This window comes from Clytia hemisphaerica, unplaced genomic scaffold (assembly GCF_902728285.1).
Source record: "Clytia hemisphaerica strain Z4C2 unplaced genomic scaffold, Clytia hemisphaerica genome assembly, whole genome shotgun sequence".
Classification (NCBI taxonomy): domain Eukaryota; kingdom Metazoa; phylum Cnidaria; class Hydrozoa; order Leptothecata; family Clytiidae; genus Clytia; species Clytia hemisphaerica.
In genome coordinates, this window is record NW_027104107.1 from 723466 (window position 1) to 747857 (window position 24392).

Sequence of the window (24392 nt, forward strand, 5' to 3'; positions counted from 1 at the left end):
ATTGGTTTCCTCATTTTCTGCCGGCTAATGGCCTTCAAAAATTATGGTAATTTTCAGGTTTTTGAGACATGCCATAACTTACCTGGGGGGGGGGGGGCGTACCAGTTTGTCGGTGTGTCGGTATTGACCTTTTTTTGCGTCGGTATTTCGGTGATTAACAAAAAATGTGACGGTTTTTCGGTGATTGAGATGCTTTTCGGTGACGGAAAATTTGAAAAAAATGTCAGTGTCGGTATTTCGTAAAAAATGTGTCGGTATGGCGGTAATTTTGTAAAAAACTGTCGGTATTTCGGTGTCCAGGACCCTCGTACGCCCCCCACTTACCTGCTGAGTTATGTAAAAACCAAACCTTTAAATAAAGTAAACTTTAGAGAATTGAAAACTTATTAATGACTTTGTAATTAATGTTATACATTTGGGAGTCGGAGAGAAGATTTCTTTCAAAGGTCACTTGATTTGCAAGTCTCAGTTATAAATTATACAATCTACTGAGCTTAACACGCGGGGATATGTGTGCTTTCCATCTTCGATTCTTTGGATATTAATGTGATTGAGACATGCGCGATGAAATTCTTACAGTTTGTATCCACAGAATAATATTCAGAGAAAGCTAATTTGGCACAAAGCAAAGTTCCTTATTGAAGTAAGGAATAACAAAAAAAAAATCTGCAGTTGATTCAAAAATGTTTGACCTTTTTTGGGGCATTTTGAAATGACGTCAATTTTCAGTACAACAAGAGAGAACATTGTACAGAGGTTTTCAAATGCTGAAGAAAAGACACAGAAATTCCTACTGACATCTTCAATATATCAACTAGAGTTCAACGAGGCAGGCCCGAATCACCCCCGTTATATAATCTTAAGCATAACGGTTTATGAACATTATGCAGGCTCATTTTTTGGTACTGATTGGTCAGGTTACTGTTCCATCCCGTGCGTTTTGCCGTACCAAGTTGACTGTTTTCGATAAAAATTTTCTTCGGTCAACTTGGTATACTTTCGACCAACATGGTACGGCTAAAAGAAAACAAAAATGGTATCCTTAATAGTGGGAGACTTTTAGTGGATAGTGGGACGACCTCGAATTCACAGACACACTTCGCTGGACTGTCACAATTAAGCCAATCTAGTCACTTAGTTCAACATGGTACAGCGTTTTTATACATACCAAGTTGACTGTGTTACAAATAAGCCAATCTAGTCACTTAAGTCAATATGGTACAGCGTTTTTGACCATACCGAGTTGGCTGTGTCAAATATAAGCCAACTTAGTCATTCCAGGTCAACATAGTACAGCGTTTTTGTTCATACCAAGTTTACTGTGTCACAAATAAGCCAATCCATGAAGCTTATTCATGAAGCTTTTAAGCAATTGGAAGGACAAAGTTAAATTCTTATTCAGTGAAATTAAATTTCTCAAAACAACTTTATTTTCTACTCATTCTAAGTTCGTTATTTACATTCATAAAATTTATATTGTTAATCATCCAAAAAATATACTAAAATTAAGATTTATTAAAAAACGAAGAAACAGGCAAAAAGATTCTTTAGTTACAATATCGAAAGAAAATTAAACTCAAATGAAGAACAGAAAATCTTTTAAATATTGATCTATAAATAACAATGTTAAAAGTGTTTTTATTTTTAGTTCAGGTTACAAGCTAATTTGCTAAGCAAAAAATTCATTTTATAAAAATTAACGATTAGTGAACCTTCTAGAATGTTTCGAAAAGTAATAAGTAAGTATATAGTTGAAAAGATGTTTCCAAGTGTATTGTGTTAATCTCGTTACTGAGTATCTAAAGACTAAATAGGTCAGAGTTCTCTCCAATTAAAATAGATAAGGCTCTTCGTTATATAAAAGCTCAGATAAAATGAGCATTTTTACCAAAATTTATTTGAATTTTCGTCTAAAGGCGGAAAAGTTGCAACCAGGCAAACCAAAGGAATCTTTATTCGTGAGCAAATTTAATTTGTGAAAAAATTATTCATTATCAAAAGAACTAATTAGAGATTTTAAAAATACCATCAACAAAAGAAATTTCAGAACTGTCTTTCACACGCAGAGGCTTTTGATTGAAAAATGATTGTAAATCATGAGACAAATTATTTTTGCAATTCTCAATTTGGTCCAGTCCATTTGTTGACGACGTCATCAGATTGTCCCCAAAGATGGGACCAGATAAACAATTCAATGATTCGAAAGACTTACATTGAATGTTGACGTCATTATGCTGAGTCAGTATCTTCGAGATATGATAAAATTGGCATGGTAACATGGTACCGTTGATGTCGACAGTATATACCTAAAATATCAAAGTGATTGCTCATTTCAATACTATCCCTGGCTGACATTGTAAAGGACAAATGAAACCTGTCGTCGCTTGCGAAACCTTAGATATGCACCACTAGAAAATCTTTCGAAATTTTCTTTTGATTAAATGATATATTTAGAAGATGAGATATTTCAAGAGATAGTAGAAGATTTTGAAAATTCTTAGAAAAATGGTGCATATCAATTAAGACAAAGCAACGAGACTATTCATGGTCGCCTATGGTGATCATTTGAAATAGATATATTGTAAACTTTTTAGTTAGTACTTCGCTCAAAGAATTTTGAAATTGAGAATACAAAAAGGAGAACTAGAAAATCTAATTTACAACCTATTGTGTATCTAACAAATTACCTTCTCAGGGGAAAGATGGACTTTACAAAACAAATTAGACCGGATTCGGTAATGTCTCTTTTTCACCTGACCAAGACCAAAATTTGTGCTTTAAACAGTGCTAAAAACTAAAAATAGCAAAAAATGGTCTCTCAATGTCAAAACATCACATACCGTATTACTGTTGACTTTCTTGGTTTGTTTTGGTGGAATGTTAGCTTTCAATTTGTTCAGTGTGGCACTTTCAAAAGGCTCTGGCGACAACAGAGTTGGCGGAACTCCAGTCATAGGTCCAGATGCTGCACACAGGAAATTTGCATTTAAGAGGAAGTTGAATAAACCATTACAATTCTTAATTCGTACTGTTGACTCAGGTCGACTGTCAAGTGAATTCAATTTGGAACGCAAAGCTCGACGTTGTTGTTGCTCCATCTGAGGGAAATGTTCTTTTTGACTCAACCCAATACTATCAAAGAAATCTTCATCACAACTTGTGTTTAGTGAAGATGGGGCTTTATCTGATGATTCTTTGTTTTGTTTGGCTTCATCTTCAAATCCATATTCGATTTCATCCACACTTTCTTCGTCACGTGTGTAAATAAAATCGAAATTCAAACCTATGAGATGGAGAATTTGAAACGTAAAAACAAAGGTTTTCAAATTTGAATAGATACTCTCACTAATGTTCTTATAAACTCCCCCCTCAATTTTCGGATAGTTTCCAACCCCGTTTATCAAATTTTTAAAGTATTTTCAGCTGTAAAAAGAGGACTCCCTTATTTTGCTCTAAAATTGCGAATGAAACTTATCAAAAATAGCTTGATTTTTAAGTTGGAGAAAACGTCTGGAATACAAGTAACCTCCTCGAAAATACGTAGAGCTAGAGGGCATGGTTACAACCCCTCCAGATTAAAAAAGGGACCTACAAGCTGAAATTTATCAGCATCAGTCTACAATCACGTCGAAATCCTCCAAAAATAAGCAATTTAGACAAACCTTCTTGAGAAAGCAAATCTCTCAATCCTTTAGTGGTTGGTCCTAGCACTGCACACATTCCATCATGTCCAACACTAGATGATTTGAACAACACTGAGAATTGATGACCACAAATATAAAAGTAAGGACAATATGATGTCTTTAACATGTTATATAATGATTGAAAACTCTTTCTCCATTCCTTCATTATAATATCACGAAGTTCCATATTATTTGCAAAAAGGTTTATACAGTTTTTCTCTTCTTTTGACGAGCCTCCCAGCACTGTTGTTTTCAAAGGGTAGTTTGGTATGCCAGGTAAAGATGGATGTATCCAATTGTACAAATGTTGATTCAGTAATGGTTCATCAGGTTGGTCGGAACTACTTGTAAAGTTATGAATAGCTTTTGGTTCATGTGATGATTTAATGTCATAAAGAAAAGGTTTCTTAGAAAAGAATTTCAATTTCTGTTTCAACATCCAGTTAAAAGGTACTTGTGAACTTTCGTAGATCACATTTTCACTATTTGCATCTTCAGTGACTTCGTCTTTTTTCTCCTTTATAACATCTTTAAGTTCATAGGATGGTTCTTTGGAGTCACTCAATCGAAGTTCTCTCTTGTCCTGCGATAGATTTGATAAATCCGTTAATAAATTGCTTTGATGAATATCTTTGGTATCATAATTGATGAATTTCTTGCATTTATCTTTGGATTCACAATCTGTCTTGGTTTTTGAAAATGGATTTGGTCGCTTTAATGATTTTGGTTGAGATGTGACACATTGATTTTCTTTTTCAGCACAAACCTTCTTGCCAGGTAAAGGCAAAGAGCTTCTTCTCTTTTTAACTTTCAATATCAATCGTCCATTATAAGTATTCATTATTAGTTCTAGAGACAAGAAGAGGTATAGAAAAATAAAGAATTTTTTTTTTAGCAAAATTGTGAGAGTCAAACTAATCAAAGCAAGCAACTTGTTTTATAGTTTTCCACATCGCCATGTCAAAAAAATGTTAGAAAAATAAATTTTGACATACAGTAAGGCTTCCCAAGACTTTTTGCCCTAAAATTCAGGACTTATGGTTGATATTATGGAACATTCTAAATGCTTATTTTTTTTGAATTGCAAAATACACCACTTTCCTATAAGAATTCTGTGGATTTGTGGCCATAAAACAGTGATACATTGTGGCAGTGTTTGGGAGTATTACAATAAAAATCTCTTAGGAATTCCTCGAGAGGATTCTATTTTAATACTCCCAAAACAACCCCATAACCGTCACTTTTTTAGAAAAATCAAAAACTTCAACATAGTGTCCTCCAGGGTTTGTTCCCCCCACCAAATTCTTGATTTTTTAAATCTCCCCCCTCTTTTTTTTTTCCCTATGAAATGACTTTTTGGTTTTTTAGTTTCCCCCCTCTTGTTTGCTTTTCCCCCAGAAAATTCTGAAAATATCAGTTCCCCCCATATACCCGTATAAATTTCTCAATTTTCAACCTGACACAAACGTAAAATTTTGCTGCAAAAGGAATACTAGACAAAATAGAAAGAAGATTGGTTAATTTTTCAATCATGATCTAATCACATGATATCATGTGGACTGACTTGGTTGCTGAGATAAAGTTGAAGTGATTTCACACTTCCCCCCACCAAATTTGCCAACTATCAATGTTTGCCAACTATCAATGTTTTCCCCCCTCTTTTTTTCCCCCTTTACTATTCAAATTTTCATTTTCCCCCCTCACCCATTCAAAATATTAAATTTACATATTACACATGTTACATACATTTTGAGTTAAGTTAACTCGAAAGATTTAGGTTCACCTTAAAATAACTTGCAAATTTTAGGAACGCCTTAAAAATCCTAGTTAATAAGGCAGCAATCACAAATATCTTCAATTCGCGTCGCCCGACCAACTCTTGAAAATTGAGTCAGATTAAGTTAGTGAGTCGGTAAATTTGTCAGACTTTTTCTGTCGATGATGTTTCCTTTGTTCATAAATTTTACTATTGCCAATTTTTTGCGAGCAATTTCTAGCGCATTTGCGGCATTTTGACTTTATTTATCATTACATGTGCAATTTTGGGTCAAAGGTCACAGTGTTCAAAAGCCATAATTTGAAACCACCCATAACATGCGGTTGTTTTGACTACTGGCTGGCTGGCAGTTTCCTTCAAGAATACACTTCAAAAATGGATGATGAAGGTTGGACGAGAAGAAGAAATTCATTCATTTTTACGACCGACCGACTCACTTTTTAGACCCAATGAGGATCACACGGATGCATCTCAAAAATCCGAGTTAATAAGTTAACTCAGAAAATTATAAGGTGTGCACCCGGCTAGTTCGAAACGCAGGTTCAGGTTTCAGGTTATATGTTTAGGTCAGTGAAGCTGGAACTTCAATTTTTGAGGATTACGATTTTACCAGCTTTTTAGCAATTTTTGCCTCGCTAACCCAAATCTTGCAACCTCTTTACCTTACGGAAGATCGAAATTATAGTTTTTCAGCGTTCCGAAAAAAAACACATAGCAGAAATCTTTTCATCTTCACAGGATCGATTCTCAACAACAAAATACATATTTTGGTCTTTGGGTTTGTTTCTGACGTTTCTCCTTCAAAGAATATCGATCACTTTCCTTTTCCCCTTGAGCGCGCGGGCGAATAAAGATGAGGTGGCGATCTTGCACTGAGGGTGCTACTTAGTGTCCACCCTATTTTGCGCCCACGATAGAATGGTCCAAATACGGGGGTATTCCAAATGATAAACAATGTTCTGTAGGTATTTATTTTCTGAGAGATACAAATAGTATATTAAATATCATTAACTTATTTACTTAAGTATTTTTGAGCGCAAATTTAAATACATGGTTAAATAAAAAGTAAATAATAGCAGTTCTGTTTTTTCCTCAAAATCCCAGTAAAAGTTTTTTTACCAACTTAGCTATTTTACAAATCTCGGAAAAGAACTCCCATAGGAATTCTAATACACAACCTGATTGGTTAATTTCGGTACGGCTTCAAGAAAGTCATAATGGCAGATAATTTTGAAAGTTCCTGAGGAAATGTGTGTAATTTATCGATGTTGATGGCTTGTTGATTCTTTAAAGAAAAAAGATAACAGGTATATCGAGGTTCCAGCTGCACTGCAGGTTACAGGTTAAGTCTTTTTGATTGAAATTTCAAAAATAAAATATCCCAACGTGTAGAGTGGAGCTTTGCGGTTTCGACAATATATAAATTATTCTATAATTGTTAGTAGTCATTGAATTATCATACAAAGTAAAATGTCTGTTTTTATTTTGAAACGCGTTCAATTTACTGACTTACTGTAATATTCATTTTACAGACGGTGTGTTTTGTTTTCTCGTTTGTATTTTAAAAACCAATAGCGAGAAAATATTACATAATCTAATTACATAACTTTTGAATATGAAAATAAAATAGCCACGAATATATTTGAATATAATAGAACGAGCCATTCTAGTTTTAATTTTTTCGAGTCCGTTAGGGGGTGAGAGTACAGTATTTAAAAAAATTGCCCAAAGTTAATTTAAGTACTTATACTTACTTTATTTTTTTTTTGTTCGTATTTTAATACGAAAGAGTTATATTTTGCTTATATTGTTTAGGAGTTTTTATATATCTATATATGAACAGGTTTTTATATTTTTAATAAAAAGATACTTTAAACATGTCAAATTACATGTCGTTCGTCTCTTCCTTTTTATAAATTCCTGCAGAGCCGTTCGAGTATTTAAAATAATCTTTCTCTTTTATCACCCACAAGACAAGAGGTGTACCAGAAATATTTACAGAAGAAAACTTATATACATGTTAGAAAAAAAAACTTTCATTTTAACATGCACAGAAAAGAGAAAATAAGTAAGAATTTTTTTTATCTGGTCTGCAAACTTCAAGACGAAATGATATATCTGGTCTGGCAATTATTCCGTTTTAACCTGTAACCTGAAACCTGTATATATGTAGGGAGGTCGAGGCTCGCGCCTGCCACAGTAACAAAAGCAGGACTTTTGAAAAAAACTCTTCAAACTTACATAAATCGAGGAAGGAAAGGTTTTCTAGCACAAATTCTTTTTCCAACTTCAAGAGAATTTATTCAGCTTTCTTTTGCAAAAGAAATTATCAAGATATGTCTTTTCGTTCTTTCAAAATTTGATAATGAGTACTTGCCGGTGCGCTTTTTCAAACGTCTTGTTCACGGCACAGGAAATTTTTTTACCGGGGGGTTACTAAAATAAAAAGCGCTAGCCACCTGAGTCAGCTACCGGGGGGGGGGCACTCAAGGTAAATGACCTACCAGACGTTCGGCCCTTAAGGGTAGGTTTTTCATAGTTCAGCTAGTGCACTGTAAGGGTAGGAAATTACAAAACTGCACTGAACTGCACTGTAAGGGTAGGAAATTGTGATAAAAGGCCAATTTTTTGGTAAAGTTGGCACAAAATTGGTCAATTTTGGAGGAAAAATTCCACATTTTCTTGGAAAATTGCAAAAATTTTCGCCCTTACGCGCGAGAAATTTGGAAAAAGTGCACTGTAAGGGTATGATTTTTCATGGAAATTCACTGCACTGTAAGGGTCCGATTTTAGAAGCCAAATTCTGGGCCGAACATATGGTCGTTTTCAGATCGAGTGCCCCCCCCCCGGGGTCAGCTATCAGCCTGAATTTATTTACATTTTCCCCCGTAATAGTTTAGCTTTCGAAACGTACCACGTTGGCTGACTAGAGCGTTCTACTTTTTTCAGGGAGTTAAAATAAGCACTTAAACTGCAAATATTGCCTTTAAATTTACAATATTTTTCAACCAACGTTATTATTTTAACAAGATAAATGTTTTTTCTTTCCAAATCTGAAAAAATCTTTAATCAAATAGATTCGGGTGGAAAGCACTAAGGGAAAGTTAATGGTATGGTGACCCCCGTCTGTAGCTTGCGCTACGGAAAAACCCACTCGCCCCAAACTTCTTGCAAGGATTTTTTTTGTAAAACACTTTCGATTTCGGTGCTGTGAAGAGGTTACAAGATGGCGGGAGGTTTTTGCACAGAAATCTTCAAAAAATGGAACTTCAAAATGGAATATCTGGAAAACTACTAAAGGTTTAAAGATGAGTGATCCCTGATTTTTTTTCTGAGGATAAGGGCTTTTCATTAAACTTGGTTTGACATTTTGCAAATGAGTTTGAAATTTTGAATGACCACCCTAATATATGTATGTAACCTCTGGCTCTGAAACCTGAACCTGCGTTTTTCGAACTAGCTGCACCATAAAAATCTGAATTTATCCTTTAGCTAAATGATGATGTCACAAAAAGTTAACTTGGGTTTTTTAACTCGGGTTATCAGGTTATCTGAGCCTCTCTTAATCAGGAGAGGTTTCTTAATTTGCAATAATCCTTTGTGCTTTGACGGCGCTCTGATAGTAAACAAAAACATTTTGCTCCATCCATCAGTGCTTCTCTTTCAGTCAGTCTTTAAACCATCCAAACAATCAATAACTTCTTTTTCAAATTCAAGACATACCGATAATCAATCGATATCCAATCTATCTGGTTATTATTGATTGGAAAAATTTATTGATTATATCAAGTGGCAGCAGACAGAGTCTGAACTGAAAGAGAAAAAAAAAAAGAGATTTTAAAAAATTCTTAAAAGAGAAATCGTTATTTGACTATTAGGTACAGAAGGGTCAAACAGTCAAATAGTATTTCTAGTTGAACATATGCCAAATAAACACAACACAAACACAAACAGGATCATACTGACGCAAACAGACACAAGTGAAATCTGGAGACTTGATGAGAAAAAAACACAAAAACTCCCGCCATTTTTTTTTGTTTACGCGCATTTTTTTAGTCAAAGGCGACATCGAAAAAACGCCCTCTTTATCACCCCCGCATTACGTAATAAAATGATGTCATCTTTATCACATGACTAATTACCAGTCCTTATTATGAAATTTTGTAAACAAACTTGCTTCGCTCTGCGAAATTCTTTCGTTTTGGGTTGACAAATAAAAGTTGACTCTACTGTCATAATCTTCTATTAATCGAATCGCACAACTTGCTGAAGAACAAGTGATCATAAAAATTCAAAGATGTCTCTCTACCCATCATTGGAAGATATGTCTGTTGCCAAACATGTAAGTTTTACTTTTTCTTCTACAGGTCGCTCTGCTGATGGGTGGCATCCCTGGCCTGCACTTTTTACTTTCACTTTCCTCTCACAGTGTAGCTCTAAAGCTCTAAAACAGCATCTAATAACATGAAAACCAGAATATGATTCTTCATTGGGAATCAAAACTATAAAGTGCACTTACAAACATCAATTTGTCAGATCTAACAAAATTTATAACGGCGCACTGTCATCATTGACAATAAAACAAACAATATTCTGTCAAGAGCCTTGTAAACATTCCAACAACTTCCATCGAAATGAATCTATCACAGCTCAGTCTACCATTTTTAGCGCGGTCCGAGGATTGAGCCGAGAACTCTCGCAGAGGACCGCGGTGATGAAAAACTTCAATCTGTCAGTCATTTTCTCAAGCGACACAAGTGTTTCAACCGGTATTCCAACGAAGCCATATTTTGGTTTGTACAGAAATTTTGCCCGCTCAAATCATCACAACAAAAATATGGTTTTTTAGAGGTTATTCGTAATACGCGATTTGCCTTAGGCTTAAAGCTTGTGGCGAAGAGTACGCGAAGCAATTCTAGCTTTACGATAGTGCTGCGGATCATCAATGGATAATATTCAATTATCATTATCCCTTTATTTTCATTCCTAGAACTTTTGCAAAAAAAGGAAAAATTGAAAAGTTGTATTTTTTACTGTTCTATTCACATACTGAATTTGAAAGATCTTCTATGTGGCGTTTTTTTGCAAACTTCAAAAAACTGATTTTTGTCCCGCCTTTGTGGGATTTTGGCTCAAGTGCTTGAGTACAGCATAGGGTACAAAGTCCAAATATGCGTTTTCCGTAATTTTTGTATGAAGAGTTAGGTCTACACTGTCTCATTTTATATTTCCCTTTGGTCCTGTCTGACATTTACAAACAAAACATTCATGCCAAGTATATGTAAGCTCGGATAAACTTCTGATTGTATAAACCCTCTCCAAGAACCCTTAGAGAGACTTTTCCCAAAATTTTGGTACAGACGATGATATTTTCCAAAAAATGTGTTGAACAATATTTAGACATTAGAGGGGGTGTCAGCGGGTATCTGGTTCTGGCTCTTACTCTTTTCTCTTGTACTTTCAACAAAGGAGCCAAATTACACCTTCAAGCCCCTTCTCATTAAGTTTTGAAGTGACCAATCTTCTATTTATTGGTATTTCTACTACCTATGATATATATAACCTAAACTTGCTTGAACTTTTTGACAATTTTGAACTTGAAAAAGTCCTGAACATGACCCAGTTTTTATGAAGGTGAAAATCCAAATTTTTGTGGCCTGACCATCAATGTTAGGACCGAAAGAATTTTTAAGCAAAATTGCTATTATGGCCTGAACATGACACAAAAAAGTTAATGGGTATGTTTGGGCAATACCTTGGGTCTGTATCTCTAAAGAAGCTTGAATGGAAAATAATAGCCTTTTCTCAACATTAGACCAACTTACAGTAAAAAGCAGTTGACCTTTTAATACAATTCTATTTAGAAAAACTTATTCCACTATTTTATATCTTTGGGTGGTACTAAAATTTGCATAAACTAATTTTCATGGATCTCAGTTAAAAAATTGTTCCCACAAAAATTAGTTTTTATTAAATAATTATATATATTAGTTAACCTATAGCATGATGTGTTAATTACTTAATTTTGAACTTGAAAAAGTCCTGAACAAAACCTGAGCTGGTCTGTGCAGATTTGGGCCAGGCAGATATCCAAAATTTTGTAGCTTCTGTTCAAATGTTTTGCCATTTTGGCCGGAACATGACCTGAAAAAATTTGGGCCATATGAGGGTCGTGCATCAAGGTTAAGCTTTGAGTATATTAATTTAGAAGAAGGCCTCGATCTATTGAATAACTGATTTCTATAGCATAAATTTTTTAATGATAATGCCATGATTGACTTGTCTTCTAGAAGACAGCCAGCTGTTACCTACCTTAAGGGAGCTGATTTTTGTTTTTTTGGCAAAACCGCAAAAATTAGAACCTTCGAATTACAAATATTGCTATTTTCCTTCAAAAATGTTTAGAAATCCATGGGAAAATGAAAGAAATGGGTCTAAAATAGGGCAAAACCGCAAAAATTAATTCCCATAAAATGCAATTTTTTCAATTTCTTTTCAACCACAAAACTTAGTTCCCGCTAAAATCAGTTCCCTTGAAAGGATTGAACCCATTTTTACTACTTGGAGTTGATAATTTACAGTGTAGTTATTAGTTAGTCAAAAGGCTGTCTCCTAAAGGACTAATAGCTCTGTAATTGGAGACAATTGGATTCACCTTTCATTAAAGTCGCACTATTTTTGTTTGCAGAGTGGACAACACCACTTTTACTCAGAAAATTGAAATTAGATAGATCAACAGGGCTGCAAATAAATATTTTTAGTCAATCGGACATCATGTCCGACAGAAATGAAATCCTGTCGGTCATTCAGTGTATATATTTTTTTTAAGTTACAGAGAAAGCGAGTAGGAAAAATAAAAGTTACCTTCGAACAGTTTGTTACTGTATATAACAGAGAAATTGATTCGTTAAAAGTGATCTTAGAAACACCCTTGGAAGTTACGAAGAAAGCGAGTCGATAAAAGTTAACTTAAAAACACTCTTGAAAGTTATGAAGTAAGCAAATTGATGAAAATGGTCTTAAAAAAACTCTTGAAAGTTACGAAGAAAGCGAATTGATAAAAGTGATCTTAGAAACACTCTTGAAAGTTACGAAGAAAGCGAGTCGATAAAAGTTAACTTTGAAACACCCTTGAAAGTTACAAAGAAAGCAAATTGATACAAAGTGATCTTAGAAACAACGAAGGTTACGAAGAAAGCAAGTTGACAAAAGTAATTTAGAAACACCCTCGAAAGAGTTACAAAGAAAGCGGGTTGATAAAAGTGATCTTAGAAACAAAGAAAGTAACGAAGAAAGCAAATCGATAAAAGTTAACTTAGAAACACCCTGAAAGCTACAAAGGAAGTGAGTATTAAAAGAATAGGCTAAGTAAGAGACAGGGGTGTAAGAGATTTATTTTCAACTCTCAAGTTAATGGTTTATTCCTTTTTTCATTCGGACATCATGACCGACACAAAAGCCGACACAGTCGGTCAAATAGCTTTTTCAGTCGGACATTGACCAATGACCGACGCTTATTTGCAGCCCTGGATCAAAATCTAAATTTTAAATACAGTAACATCTGATGAATTTTTTTTTTATTTTAGGTGGAGGCACAGGCATATCAAGAAACACAACATCATCAACAAGCAATTGCATCTGGGTCAATTGCACCTGATACTCCAATGGTAAGCATTACCAACTGAGATGAGTGCGTAGAAACCAAAAACTCAAACCCTAAAATAGTGAGAAAAAAATTTAATGTGATGTATAAATTGATTGTGTGGATATTTCGTAAAGGCTTTTCCTGGCTTTTCCAGGCTTTTCCAGAATCTAGAACAAAATTCCTAATCTTTTTAATGAATTATTATTCATTTTATATCTAGTTATATTATCCCCTTTTCATTTTGTAGAGCTCTAGTTTGTACCCATCATTAAATGACTTCATGGGCCTACAAATTTCTCAGGCTACACTCCAACAAAACATGCCATCTACCAGTGGGGTAAGTATCCAGATTCATTCATCTTCAAATCAATTATATTGCTAATATTTTGGAAAAAGAAATAAAACATAGAAACTTTGATTTGCTTTTCTTAATGAAGTTTTTAAATTCATTGACATCTGATAGCATATGACTAATGAAGTCTCAATGATAGCCTAAACAAGATCAATTTTGGTAACAAATACAAGATGATGGTTCTATATGAACAGGTGCACTATAGGAAGTCTATTTGGTGGGGTTAATTTTCTATGATTTCAAATTTTTCCTTTTAAATTTGATTTTTAGTATCGTGTATATGGGAAAAGACTTAATTTGTTATTAATATTTGATTAAATTTACTTTACCTTCAGCAAGTTGTACAGTACCAAGCTCCATCCCAACAGATGGTTGCTCCAGTCACTGGTAACCAAAACATGGGATTGATGCGATCAGAAATAAAACAAGGCATTCGACAAATTATCGCTTGTAAAGATCAAAAAGGAAAGATGGGAATTCGTGTGCAACACGTTAACAAAGGTGTTTTTGTCTCATTTGTACAAAAGGGATCACCAGCAGCTATGGCTGGATTAAGATTTGGAGACCAAATTTTACAGATTAATGGTGAAACTCTTGCCGGGTTCGACCGTGATAAGGTTATGAAATTGATCAAAAAACAACCAGCTGAAAGAATCGAATTAGCTGTTAGAGACAGGCCTTTTGAACGAGCTATCACGATGCAAAAAGACAGTGTAGGTCACGTTGGTTTTATTTACAAAAATGGTAAAATCAACTCCATCGTCAAAGACTCTTCAGCAGCTAGAAATGGTTTATTGATCGAGCATAATTTATTGGAAGTCAATGGTCAAAATGTTGTGGGACTCAATGTAAGATTAATTTCGTTTGGATTTTTTTAAGTTAAGCGATTCGCTAGGGATGTTATACACATTGGATTGGTTTATGGCAGTGTTAAAGTAAAAGTATTTTTAGCAATTTATTCTTATCTTATTGAATTTTGTTGACATTTATTAAATTTTAGAGTAGTTGTTATAGTTGACTGATTGATTTTATCAAAATATTTATTTTTGTATCTTTTTCAGGATAAGGAAATCTCAAAGATTTTATCGGAATCAGAAAGAAGTTTAACGATCACAATCATGCCAAGTTTCATCTACGAGCATATGGTCAAATGGTAAGAACTAGAATTTTTTGGATTTAAAATGTAGGTCGAAGAGGCTCTCTATATTAAAAGTCAAAAAATGACGAGAATTAATGTGCAGATTTTTTTATTTTACGTAGTATCTTTTCGTAAAGTATGATTTCTGCGCTATATGAATTTGGAAAGACCTACAATCTTTCAAGAAATATATTGAGAATTCCGGTTATTTTGACGTTTTTCGAGATTTAAAGTTCGGGCGAAAAAGCCGATTTTGGGCTATCTCTTTAATTTAATCGAATATTTCAATTTGAGACGGGTAGGCAGACTTCCAGGCTAGATTCGGAGCCTTACTGGACCATTTTTGAACTTTTGGATCCTCAGATCCTAAGGTACTAAGTCTTAAGTCTAGCGTTAAAACTCAGAGTTAAAACTCTACCCTTCGAACCTACTTTAGAGCACTTACAAATCGATTGTGGTTTCAAAACACCCCGGTGGATTTCCCTTTTGTCTCAAATATTTCTTGAAGGATTGTAGCAAGCATTGAATGAAAAAAAAACTGAAATATTGTATTTCTGACTAAATTATCTTAATTTCTTTCTTTTATAGTATGTCTGATAGTCTCGTCAAGAAGTTGATGGATCACTCTGTTCCTGACTTGTAAATTTTGCTTAAAAGGCTGAACACTCTAAATTAATTTTGGGGAAAAAATAAACTCATTGTTTGGAGACAGTAGAAAAGAATTGCTGTTTGTATATAATAAAAGAATCTTGTTTTTATTAAATGGTTATTGTTTATTACGTATTTGTTTTATTATTTTTCTATCTTTAAATTCACTCACCCTCTTTGATTGACTGATTGTTTTTTATTTGATTATGGAATTCTAAGTCATTCTTTTATAAATGACGTACCTTTCTTTAGAAAAAAAATAGTACTTCAAAAATCATTGTATATTTATTAAAAAAATAAAGACATCTTAACGCATTTAATTCTTTTTTTTTTTTTTCATTTCTTTAAACCGAGTGAATAATTCTATCAGTTTCACTTCATATCCAAACTCCCAAAAAACCTTCCAAGATTGTGAAAAATATTCTAAAATTTGATCCCCGACATGGAGAATTCCAAATATTCTCATCCGGGAAAATATATTTGTCTGGCAACAATTTGCTTAGAGGTGAACCTTGAAAGGGTGGGACAAGCTTGCTCGTACCGTTAGAAGCCGAATTTTATAGGAATTAATATACGATGAGGCCTTTGGGGAAAACTTTTGGTTAAATCAAAACAGAAGGGTACTTTGATTTCATCAACAGTTTTTCCAAAGAAGAATTCCAGACCAAGCTTCCAGACCAGTTTCCTCGACCATGTAAAGGCAAATTATTTTAAGATAAGATGACAGTCGAGAGCGAGGAATAATATGGTCGGTCGAGAGCATGTAAATGAGAGGTGATCTTACTGACCACTTTCAACACAAGAAAATATTTTCGAGCAGTATCATTGATGAGCTCAACTTCAGCTTTTTAGAAATAGGATCTCCAAGTTGTTTTCTTCTTGGGATTCGGGAATCGAATGACATCCTAGTCCGGGAGCCAAATCCTATATCTCCTTAAATAAGCACTTTTGCCTAACCTAAGATTCTACAGGATAAACTATATATTTTTGGAATCCTCAACTATCCTAGTTTAAGAAGTGGTCGGTCCCCAAAGCTAACTCCTGGTCAATTTTTCATATTGGGCCCGAGTTTAGGGGGTACTTTTTACCCCTTGTAAAGATTTGCTAAGGAAATCTTTCCATGTATGATATAATTTGCTATATCTCATGAATGAATTGACCAATTGCTTTGAAACTTTGCCAAAAGTTTCAAGATAGATTGTTGATCATCATTGGCAAAAGATTTTTGCGAAAAATTATTTTTGGGGGTTTACCTGGGGCAGAATAGGGAAAATTTGGGTATTTTCACTGAATTTTGACACTTTATAAGGCTGGGACCTACCAAAATAACTTTAAATGAGGCACAAACTTTGTGTTATGATAAAATTTGATGCGATACACCAGAAAAATTTCTTGTCAACTGTATTTAAAAAGTCTGTCTCGAAATAATTTGCAGCTGGAGACAAAAATGGCTGTAACTTTTGATAGAATTCGAATCAAGTTGCGATTAAGTGCTTGTTAAAAAGATATTCGTGAGTGGAATACTATCAAGTAAAAAAATTGAGAAAAAAAAGGAAAATGAAAATGAAAAATGAAGAAGAAAAAAATCAACTTTTTGTAGAAATGTGGTATAATTACAATTTTCACAGGAGTGATTCTTCAATCTTAGATCATCATCAATGTGAAAAAACTTTTCAAAAATATTCATTCAATCAAAAGATATCAAACAAAGTTTATTGCTGGTTGACTCTAAAAAATAGTAAAAACTGGTAAAAAACGACAAAAAAACAGCCTTTTGTCGATCAACCAGCAATAAACTTTGTTTGATATCTTTTGATTGAATGAATATTTTTGAAAAGTTTTTTCACATTGATGATGATCTAAGATTGAAGGGTCACTTCTGTGAAAATGGTAATTATACCACATTTCTACAAAAAGTTGATTTTTTTCTTCTTCATTTTTCATTTTCATATTCCTTTTTTTTCTCAATTTTTTTACTTGATAATATCCCACTCACGAATATCTTTTTAACGAGCACAAAATCGCAACTTGATTCGAATTCCATCAAAGGTTACAGCCATTTTTTTCTCCAGCTGCAAATTATTTCGAGACAGACTTTAGTTTTATTTTTGACGCTTCAGGGGGTAAAAATGCCCATTTTATTGAATTTTTACATAATCACTGCTTATCTCGCCTAAAATATCTTCGAAAATAGTTTTAACTTGATTTTTGTGTAATATACTCTGGAAAATTACAATTCTGACTTGAAACTATCACATTCAGAGTGCAACTGGACAAACCAGGGGGTAAAATTGTCCGTTTTAGTGGATTTTATCAATTTTTATTGATTTTGGGGCCCATTTGACCCATAAAAAAGTATAAAGGTGTACAAAACTTGATTTCTAACTACTGGAAACATTGATATTTTCTGATAGATAATAGAGGAAAGCAATCTGTGGTTTTCATTATCTGGCATCAGGGATACAGGTGTCAAATCAGGGAGTAAATATGCCAATTTCTAGTTCGCAGTTGCCTGAGTTTGGATGTTTTTCTTGAGAAGTTTCCTCAAAAACCTAAATTTTTAGGATAAAAACCAGCCCTAACAAACTTTAAATTACCATTAAATCATTTCTTAGTCCTTTTAAGGACAACTATACTACATTTCGATGCTTTTAACTGAAGTTATGGCTACATAGTTACAGTGATTTATCTTTTAAAACTTTCTTGATCATGGTAATATTACTTCGATGGAATGGAAATAAAAGACACAGATCTTCATGTTATGATTCCCTATCATCGCTGACTCTTTTTTTAAGCGTTGATGACATTTTTTAGTTGAGTTTTCAGCGACGCAGATAAAAAGATCATCTTTGAAGTGTAGTTTAGCATATCCTTATCGACAGTTCTTTGTTGTCATGATAGTCTACATCATCAAAAGGATCTTGTCCAACAAAAATATCCTAAAGCTCAAACATAAAATCAAAATCGCTAACCAGAGCATGGTTATTATCAATCTCTCCTTCAATTGTAATCCATTTCGATGATAATCAGTACTCTATACCCTTCTGCAAACCCACCGGTCAATGAATTCGGTTGCCTTGGAAACTCTCTGAATTGTGCTCAACAATAAATCAGCACTTTTGGTTACTCCTTTTTCAATCGTCTTGGTTTTTTCTTCGGTAAAGGACGTACGTTTGAAGGTTTGTGCAGAGCTGATCTTAGTGATCGTAATGCTTTTGGGATGGAAAATAAGTATCACTTGCTTTTAAAGATCTTTTGACAGAGTATCTATAAAAGGAAATGTGAGTCACGAGGGCTCCTTTTTTACACGTTCGAAAGCCCTCACGGCAGTAAAACCATAAATCTTTGGCAGGGTCCTAAAAGTACCAAAGCTGAAAAACTTTAGCTGAAAGTTGAGAGAAATTCTCGTCACATCGCAAATCTATAGGACCTATAGATAGTATCCATCGGGCAGCAGCCTCAAAGGAAACCTTCTTTCGAAAATTTTTTCGACGAGGTTAACTTTATGCCACTTGCCACTGCACTGAGATATTTAGTGAGGAAGTTATTTCAGTCTTGATGCTTTCAGCTCGTGTTCAATATAGCCCAAACCATACATTTCTAGTTATGAATCAACAAAGGTCGTTTCAAACCTGCTTAATCGTTGCAAAGCAATTGTAAAAACGATATGTGATACATTTCAAAATGTTCTTGAAGTGCTCGATTCAATATACTCCCTACTTTGGAGCAAACTATCTTTTCAGAAGCAGCCGGCGAAGAGATTTTTTAGAAATATGTGTTCTTGTCTTCTAGGAGACCAAATGTTATGACTTTTCAATTTCAAAAACCTTTATCGCACTGTTTGTCTTCCTAAACTTATCACTACTTTATGGTTTGAAGTGTTAAGACGCGTTCTAAGATCTAGGAAAAACAACTCACCGAGACAAACTTGTTTTTTTCCATGAAAGATGTGTTCCGAAAATTTCTAGGGTTACCTAGCCAACAAGAACACGTTAGATGTTGGGGGGCGTACAGGGTTTGCGATTTCCGAAATGCCGAATAATTTTGTCAAAATTTCCGAATTTCCGTAAAAAAATACTTGCAATTCTCTGATGCCGATTCTTTTGGGCATTTTTCCTCGTTTTGGCTAATTTTTCATGAAATTTTATTTTTCATGTATGGAATTCCGAAAAAAGGGGATAAAAACTTTCGAAGCAAAAATTCATTGATTTCCGATACCGCACCAAACAAAACAATTTCAGCATTCCGAAATACCGAAGGAATTTTGCCCGATTTCCGAAATTCCGAAGAAAAAAGGGTCGATTTCCGTAATTCTGAAATACTGTACGCCCACCCCCACTTAGATGAACTTGATTATATACCCCTGTCTCGTCAGAACACATCATCGATCATCATTTCTAGACATTTTTAGCTGATTAACTTTCGAAAATCTGATTAGAACAGATCAAAATTTCTAGCTGAAATATGCTCTCAGAACACATCGGAAAAACAGTTCGCCTCGCTGGCTGTTTTCGTATGAACAATATTTTATTAACTAACATAAAAATGTTGACAAAACATCTTGTAAATTTATGAAAAAATTGGAGAATAATTCTCTTGCTTGTAATAACGAGTAATGTTCAAGCTCGATCAATCCTTTTAGCTAATCAATTTAAACAAATAAAATTTGAAAAACATTCGGCAAACGAAGCTTGCTTCAAAGGGACAAGATAGACATCCAGTAGTGTCGTTTACGTTTAGTTAATATGTTCATATAATATCATGTTCATGCTTAACTTTACAGGAATTATTTATCTGCATCTTTTCGGCTCTTTGTTAAGGCGCCGCCCTTCCCACCCTTCCTCTATTTCGTCACAACCCGATAATTATACCCGATTTTCCCGAAAATCTTCAATTAATGTCAGTCGGGTACAATCAGCAAATGCCATGACATTATACTATTTCATATTATAAAAGCGTAACTTCACTACATACTACACAGTGTAAGTTATAGGCACTCCGAAAAAAATGACGATTTATCAGGTATAATTTATAGATGGACCCGACTAGAAAAGATGGAGGATAGGAAATAACTTGAAATAAGTTTCAAAATTGTGTAAAAAAAATAAAATCGTTATTGTATATGATGTATACGGTATGTTATCTGTAAAACATAGATTTGCCTTGTAAATGCTTACTTGTAATACTTGGATATGCTTTTGATGGTCTTCCTCCATTCCATAACACATAAGGTGAGCATTCTAATGTAGAGTAGCAGTAGGTACCGTGAGATTGGGTAACTTGCATCAGTGGAGGCAAACATGCATAGCCCTCAAATGAATGACCTGGCTGGTCATTAAAATACAAAGTTAAATCAAAACAAAAATGGTACGCCTGCATATCAGCATATCATATTCATGTTGTTGAACACAGCCAGCAGGACAGGCACAGGGTTCATCCAGTCAGGACCTCATTTCACTTTATCGATATTACGCAAACGGCAGTGTGCGCTAAAAAATCTTGGTTTCGCTTTCGATTTCAAGCAAAGGTCTTAGCAACAGGGCGCGCGTACATAGCAGGCTGGGTAGAAAAATCTAAACATAGAATTCAAAAAAAATAGCGATCATCGTATAAAGCACTAAAAAATACCCCCTTTCTATGTTTAGTTTGTTCTACCTTGGATTATAACTGAAAATATCTTCAAAAAAACCTTCGTCCGCTATCAGCCCCGCGGTAATCTTTGCCGGCTTTAATTCTTAGATAATGAATAAGAGAGGTGCGCTTAGCTAAGCCCTGCTCGCGGGCGATAAATTTATGTTTACTTATCTTGTATATTTTAGTGGTATTTATCCAATGAAAAGGATGTTGACAAAATATGCACGGCGCTGACAAAATATGCACGGCATTGATTATGACATCATTAAATATGTCAATGTTGATTCAACGCCCGTTAAAGAAAATAATTCGTAGATAGTTCTTTTTATCTTGAAATTTACAAATACGAGCAAAAAAAAGATCAAATTTAATATTTGTTTCCTATCTAGATTATATTAGCGTTAGATTACGGTAAATTTTCACGAAAAATAATTGGAAAGTTCCAATTTTTAATTATCGGGAAATCGGGGAAACCGGTTCACCACGTGGATAAAAAACGTACGGAATGAAACCTGATAGAAGGTTTTCAACCAGATTTATTCGGATAAAGCTATAAGAGGTTCATTACTTGTGGAATTTAAAACCTACATAAGCAAAAACGAAAGTTGTTGTGAAGGAAAGAGTAACGCAAGACAGAAGGTTTGGTTGTGTTGATCAGGTATGTTTTTATTCTATCTGAACTAATGTTAAAAAAGACCAAAGAGGTCCTGACTGGGTTCATCAGGAAACGAGAAGCAAGAAGTAACTTGTCTACCATTTTTACCAGGGCATCCACTTAAAATCCTCAATTATTTTAGGAGGGAGTTGAACAAGCTAGATTGACGACCCTGTCGACGCACCGGACAGTCTAGTGTTTTTGTCTGATGGTGGCAAAAAGCATCCTTTTGCTACACCAGACACAATAAAGTCTGGTGTCAGTCTGGTGTTGCATACGAGGAATCTTGTACGGCGGACATTTATGATTAATTATCGCAAAATTGTTACCCTTTGATAACTATATATATACACGACCCACGGCATGGCCCGAACATGTTCGGGCCTCTTGATTAATACTTTTTAAAAATGGCCCGCGCAGGCCCGCGCAGTTTCGGACCATGTTCGGGCCAGATTTTCGAAAGCTTGCTACGATCGCGCGTGTAATTTCAGGACCCAATATTTATATTTTAAATTCCTTATTTTAGCAAACAAATTTAAAAATCTTCATCTTTATTCAAATATATATTGTTCAAATATAAAAGTTATTCATCTATTTTCCAATTAAGTTAGGAAAATTATTAAAAAGTAAGAATGATTTGAATCTTACATAATATGGTATTCTTTTTATTCTTTATCCCGTCAGTTAGTCACACTAGCTTTCGCCAAAATGCATATCAAAGATTAATGCTGCGAAAGCGCTATATCGTTTACTTGACTCTCAAGCAAAAAAAGCTTTAGTAGTTTTTCTGACTTTCTGGTTCTTTGAGAGTTATTTTCTATGTTTTCTAACTTACTGAATGACTTACCGGCAAATCGCCATCGGTGGGATTCGAACCCACTAAATGCAAAGTTCCTATGTTATGAAACCCAATGCCTTATCCACTGCGCCACGGATTCATGCCAGGATTGCGCTTCTGACGGCTATCTATATTGTACAAACTGCAGACCAGACTGTATTAAGAGAAAATCACAAAAGAGTGCTTGTTTCCAACTCCAACCCTAACCCTAACTGATAATAACCCAATTCCTAGCCAATCTGATACGTAACCACACCCAAACCACATCCATACCCAACCCTACCAGGTCGCCTGCAGGTCCTGACACTATTCCCGCATACCGGATCCGAAAAATAGATACATGTCTTTCGTCTTTATGAAGAAGCTTTCACCAGTCTGTGATCTGCTGAAATCAGCAGATTTTGATTTTAGTAACCCCCGGTAAAAAAATTTCCTGTGCCGTGAACAAGACGTTTGAAAAAGCGCACTCGCGAGTACTCATTTTCAAATTTTGAAAGAACGAAAAGACATATCTTGATAATTTCTTTAGCAAAAGAAAGCTGAATAAATTCTCTTGAAGTTGGAAAAAGAATTTGTGCTAGAAAACTTTTCCTTCCTGGATTTATGTAAGTTTGAAGATTTTTTTTCAAAAGTCCTGCTTTTGTTACTGCCGCAGGCGCGAGCCTCGACCTCCCTAATATCAAGCGCACAAGCCGCAATTTCCAGACTGGATGTTCTGGCCAAGACGTTACTAATCGATAAAATCGATTATTGATTAAAATCGATAGCTAATCGATAATTAATTGATTGATTAAATATCGATTAAAAACGATAATCAATAGCTACCGTAGGATCGTCTAATATCGACATACGTCTTCTAATCTTGACATAGCTGTAGGCTGGTCTTCAAAATAAAAAATCAAACATAAACAAATACATACCAAAGTTATCAATCAATCATTTAATTGTACTCTCCCTATCACGTCACAGATTGTTAATATAATATGAAAAACTAGCCGGTATCCAGCGTGACGCCGGTTAAGCTGTAGCTGAACGCACTAAAAGTCCTTTGGATGTTGAAGCTGGCTTAAAAAAGCGATCAAAAAAAAGAAGAAATCTCTACAACGTTTAACTCTAACCTTCCTCGGGTGTCTTATCTTTTAACCATATTTGGATCGTGTACTGTCCCCCGTGACATAATTTTTTGATTAAGTCAAAAGTTATCAGAAAGAGCATCGTTTACTGTACCAGTGTCGTTTGAAACGACTCTGCAGGTAGTTATTTTTCTCGCTTCGCTCGCGTTAAATATACCGTCCAGTTTAAATGACAATTTTTCAGAAAAAAGTGGGAAGGTCACAAAGAATAGTGCAACTCTTTGTTTTTTATCAGATCGAAAAAAAATAAGACAATTTAAAGTTGCTTTTTTAAACCCTTGGCATAATTTTTCGAATTTAAACATAAAAATGACAGACTAAACGACGACTTGAATATTTTTATAAGAAGAAAGAAGTGAACTAATTTCTTCTCTTGCTTGATATCGTCCTTTGAATGCTGTTGTTGTCCACAAACTTTTTGATTTTTATGTTTTGATTTACTTTTGAAATATTCTTTTCTATGAAATGAAATTGTTTTGTTTTGAAAAGAATTCGAATGTCATTTATAAATACGATCGTTAAATACATTCGAAAACATTCAAAACAAAAGAAGAGAGAAAAAGACAACTCTGGGGCAGAAATTAAAATTACTAAAATGTAGATGGGCCTTAAATTTCAAAACAAAGGCTGAATAAAGTCTAAACCAAGCTCTATCCGATCTTTTGCAAATGGCGCGAATCCAATGGAACAAATTTGTGGAGCAAGAGACTAAAAGTCATAATTTTGAAACACAAACAAAGCGAAAACGAAAGTGGTGACACACAGACACACAAAGCACCGCTATTAATATATAGATGTGAACTGTTATTACTTATATTTGAAAAAAACATTTTAACGATGTAGTAATCGCTAAAAAACTAATTAGCATGCTTTCAACGAAGATGCCCAA

At 34.4% G+C, this 24392-nt stretch overlaps 3 protein-coding genes across 3 annotated transcripts in view; 2 read left to right on the forward strand and 1 right to left on the reverse strand.

The window, feature by feature from the left end:
- Nucleotides 1–1409: 1409 nt before the first annotated feature.
- LOC136813281 (protein downstream neighbor of Son-like) lies at nucleotides 1410–4550 on the reverse strand. The gene is made up of 3 exons (XM_067069793.1): nucleotides 3663–4550; nucleotides 2841–3283; nucleotides 1410–2306 (listed from the first exon to the last, which is right to left on the reverse strand). Exons 1-3 carry the CDS (start codon nucleotides 4522–4524, stop codon nucleotides 2004–2006), a joined length of 1608 nt encoding a protein of 535 aa, XP_066925894.1. The 5' UTR covers nucleotides 4525–4550; the 3' UTR covers nucleotides 1410–2003.
- A 5063-nt stretch (nucleotides 4551–9613) lies between these two features.
- LOC136813290 (syntenin-1-like) lies at nucleotides 9614–15556 on the forward strand. The gene is made up of 6 exons (XM_067069805.1): nucleotides 9614–9802; nucleotides 13047–13127; nucleotides 13353–13442; nucleotides 13793–14305; nucleotides 14519–14610; nucleotides 15184–15556. Exons 1-6 carry the CDS (start codon nucleotides 9758–9760, stop codon nucleotides 15236–15238), a joined length of 876 nt encoding a protein of 291 aa, XP_066925906.1. The 5' UTR covers nucleotides 9614–9757; the 3' UTR covers nucleotides 15239–15556.
- Nucleotides 15557–20420: 4864 nt separating this feature from the next.
- The window catches only part of LOC136813245 (dual specificity protein phosphatase 16-like), a 29833-nt gene continuing 25861 nt past the window's right edge, over nucleotides 20421–24392 (forward strand). The window contains exon 1 of the mRNA XM_067069758.1: nucleotides 20421–20474. Coding sequence (XP_066925859.1) covers nucleotides 20436–20474 — 39 coding nt within the window. The 5' untranslated portion in view covers nucleotides 20421–20435. The remainder of the gene's footprint in view (nucleotides 20475–24392) is intronic.

Bases quoted from the DNA above. Each gene is read 5' to 3' on its own strand.
- LOC136813281 (XM_067069793.1), bottom strand. From the start codon at position 4,524: ATGAATACTTATAATGGACGATTGATATTGAAAGTTAAAAAGAGAAGA. The intron at 3,284-3,662 runs GTTTGTCTAAAT...TCCATCTCATAG, and splicing joins AGATTTGCTTTCTCAAGAAG to GTTTGAATTTCGATTTTATT. The intron at 2,307-2,840 runs GTATGTGATGTT...TTGATATTTTAG, and splicing joins AGAAAGTCAACAGTAATACG to GTATATACTGTCGACATCAA.
- LOC136813290 (XM_067069805.1), top strand. From the start codon at position 9,758: ATGTCTCTCTACCCATCATTGGAAGATATGTCTGTTGCCAAACAT. The intron at 9,803-13,046 runs GTAAGTTTTACT...TTTTTATTTTAG, and splicing joins ATATGTCTGTTGCCAAACAT to GTGGAGGCACAGGCATATCA. The intron at 14,611-15,183 runs GTAAGAACTAGA...TTTCTTTTATAG, and splicing joins TACGAGCATATGGTCAAATG to TATGTCTGATAGTCTCGTCA.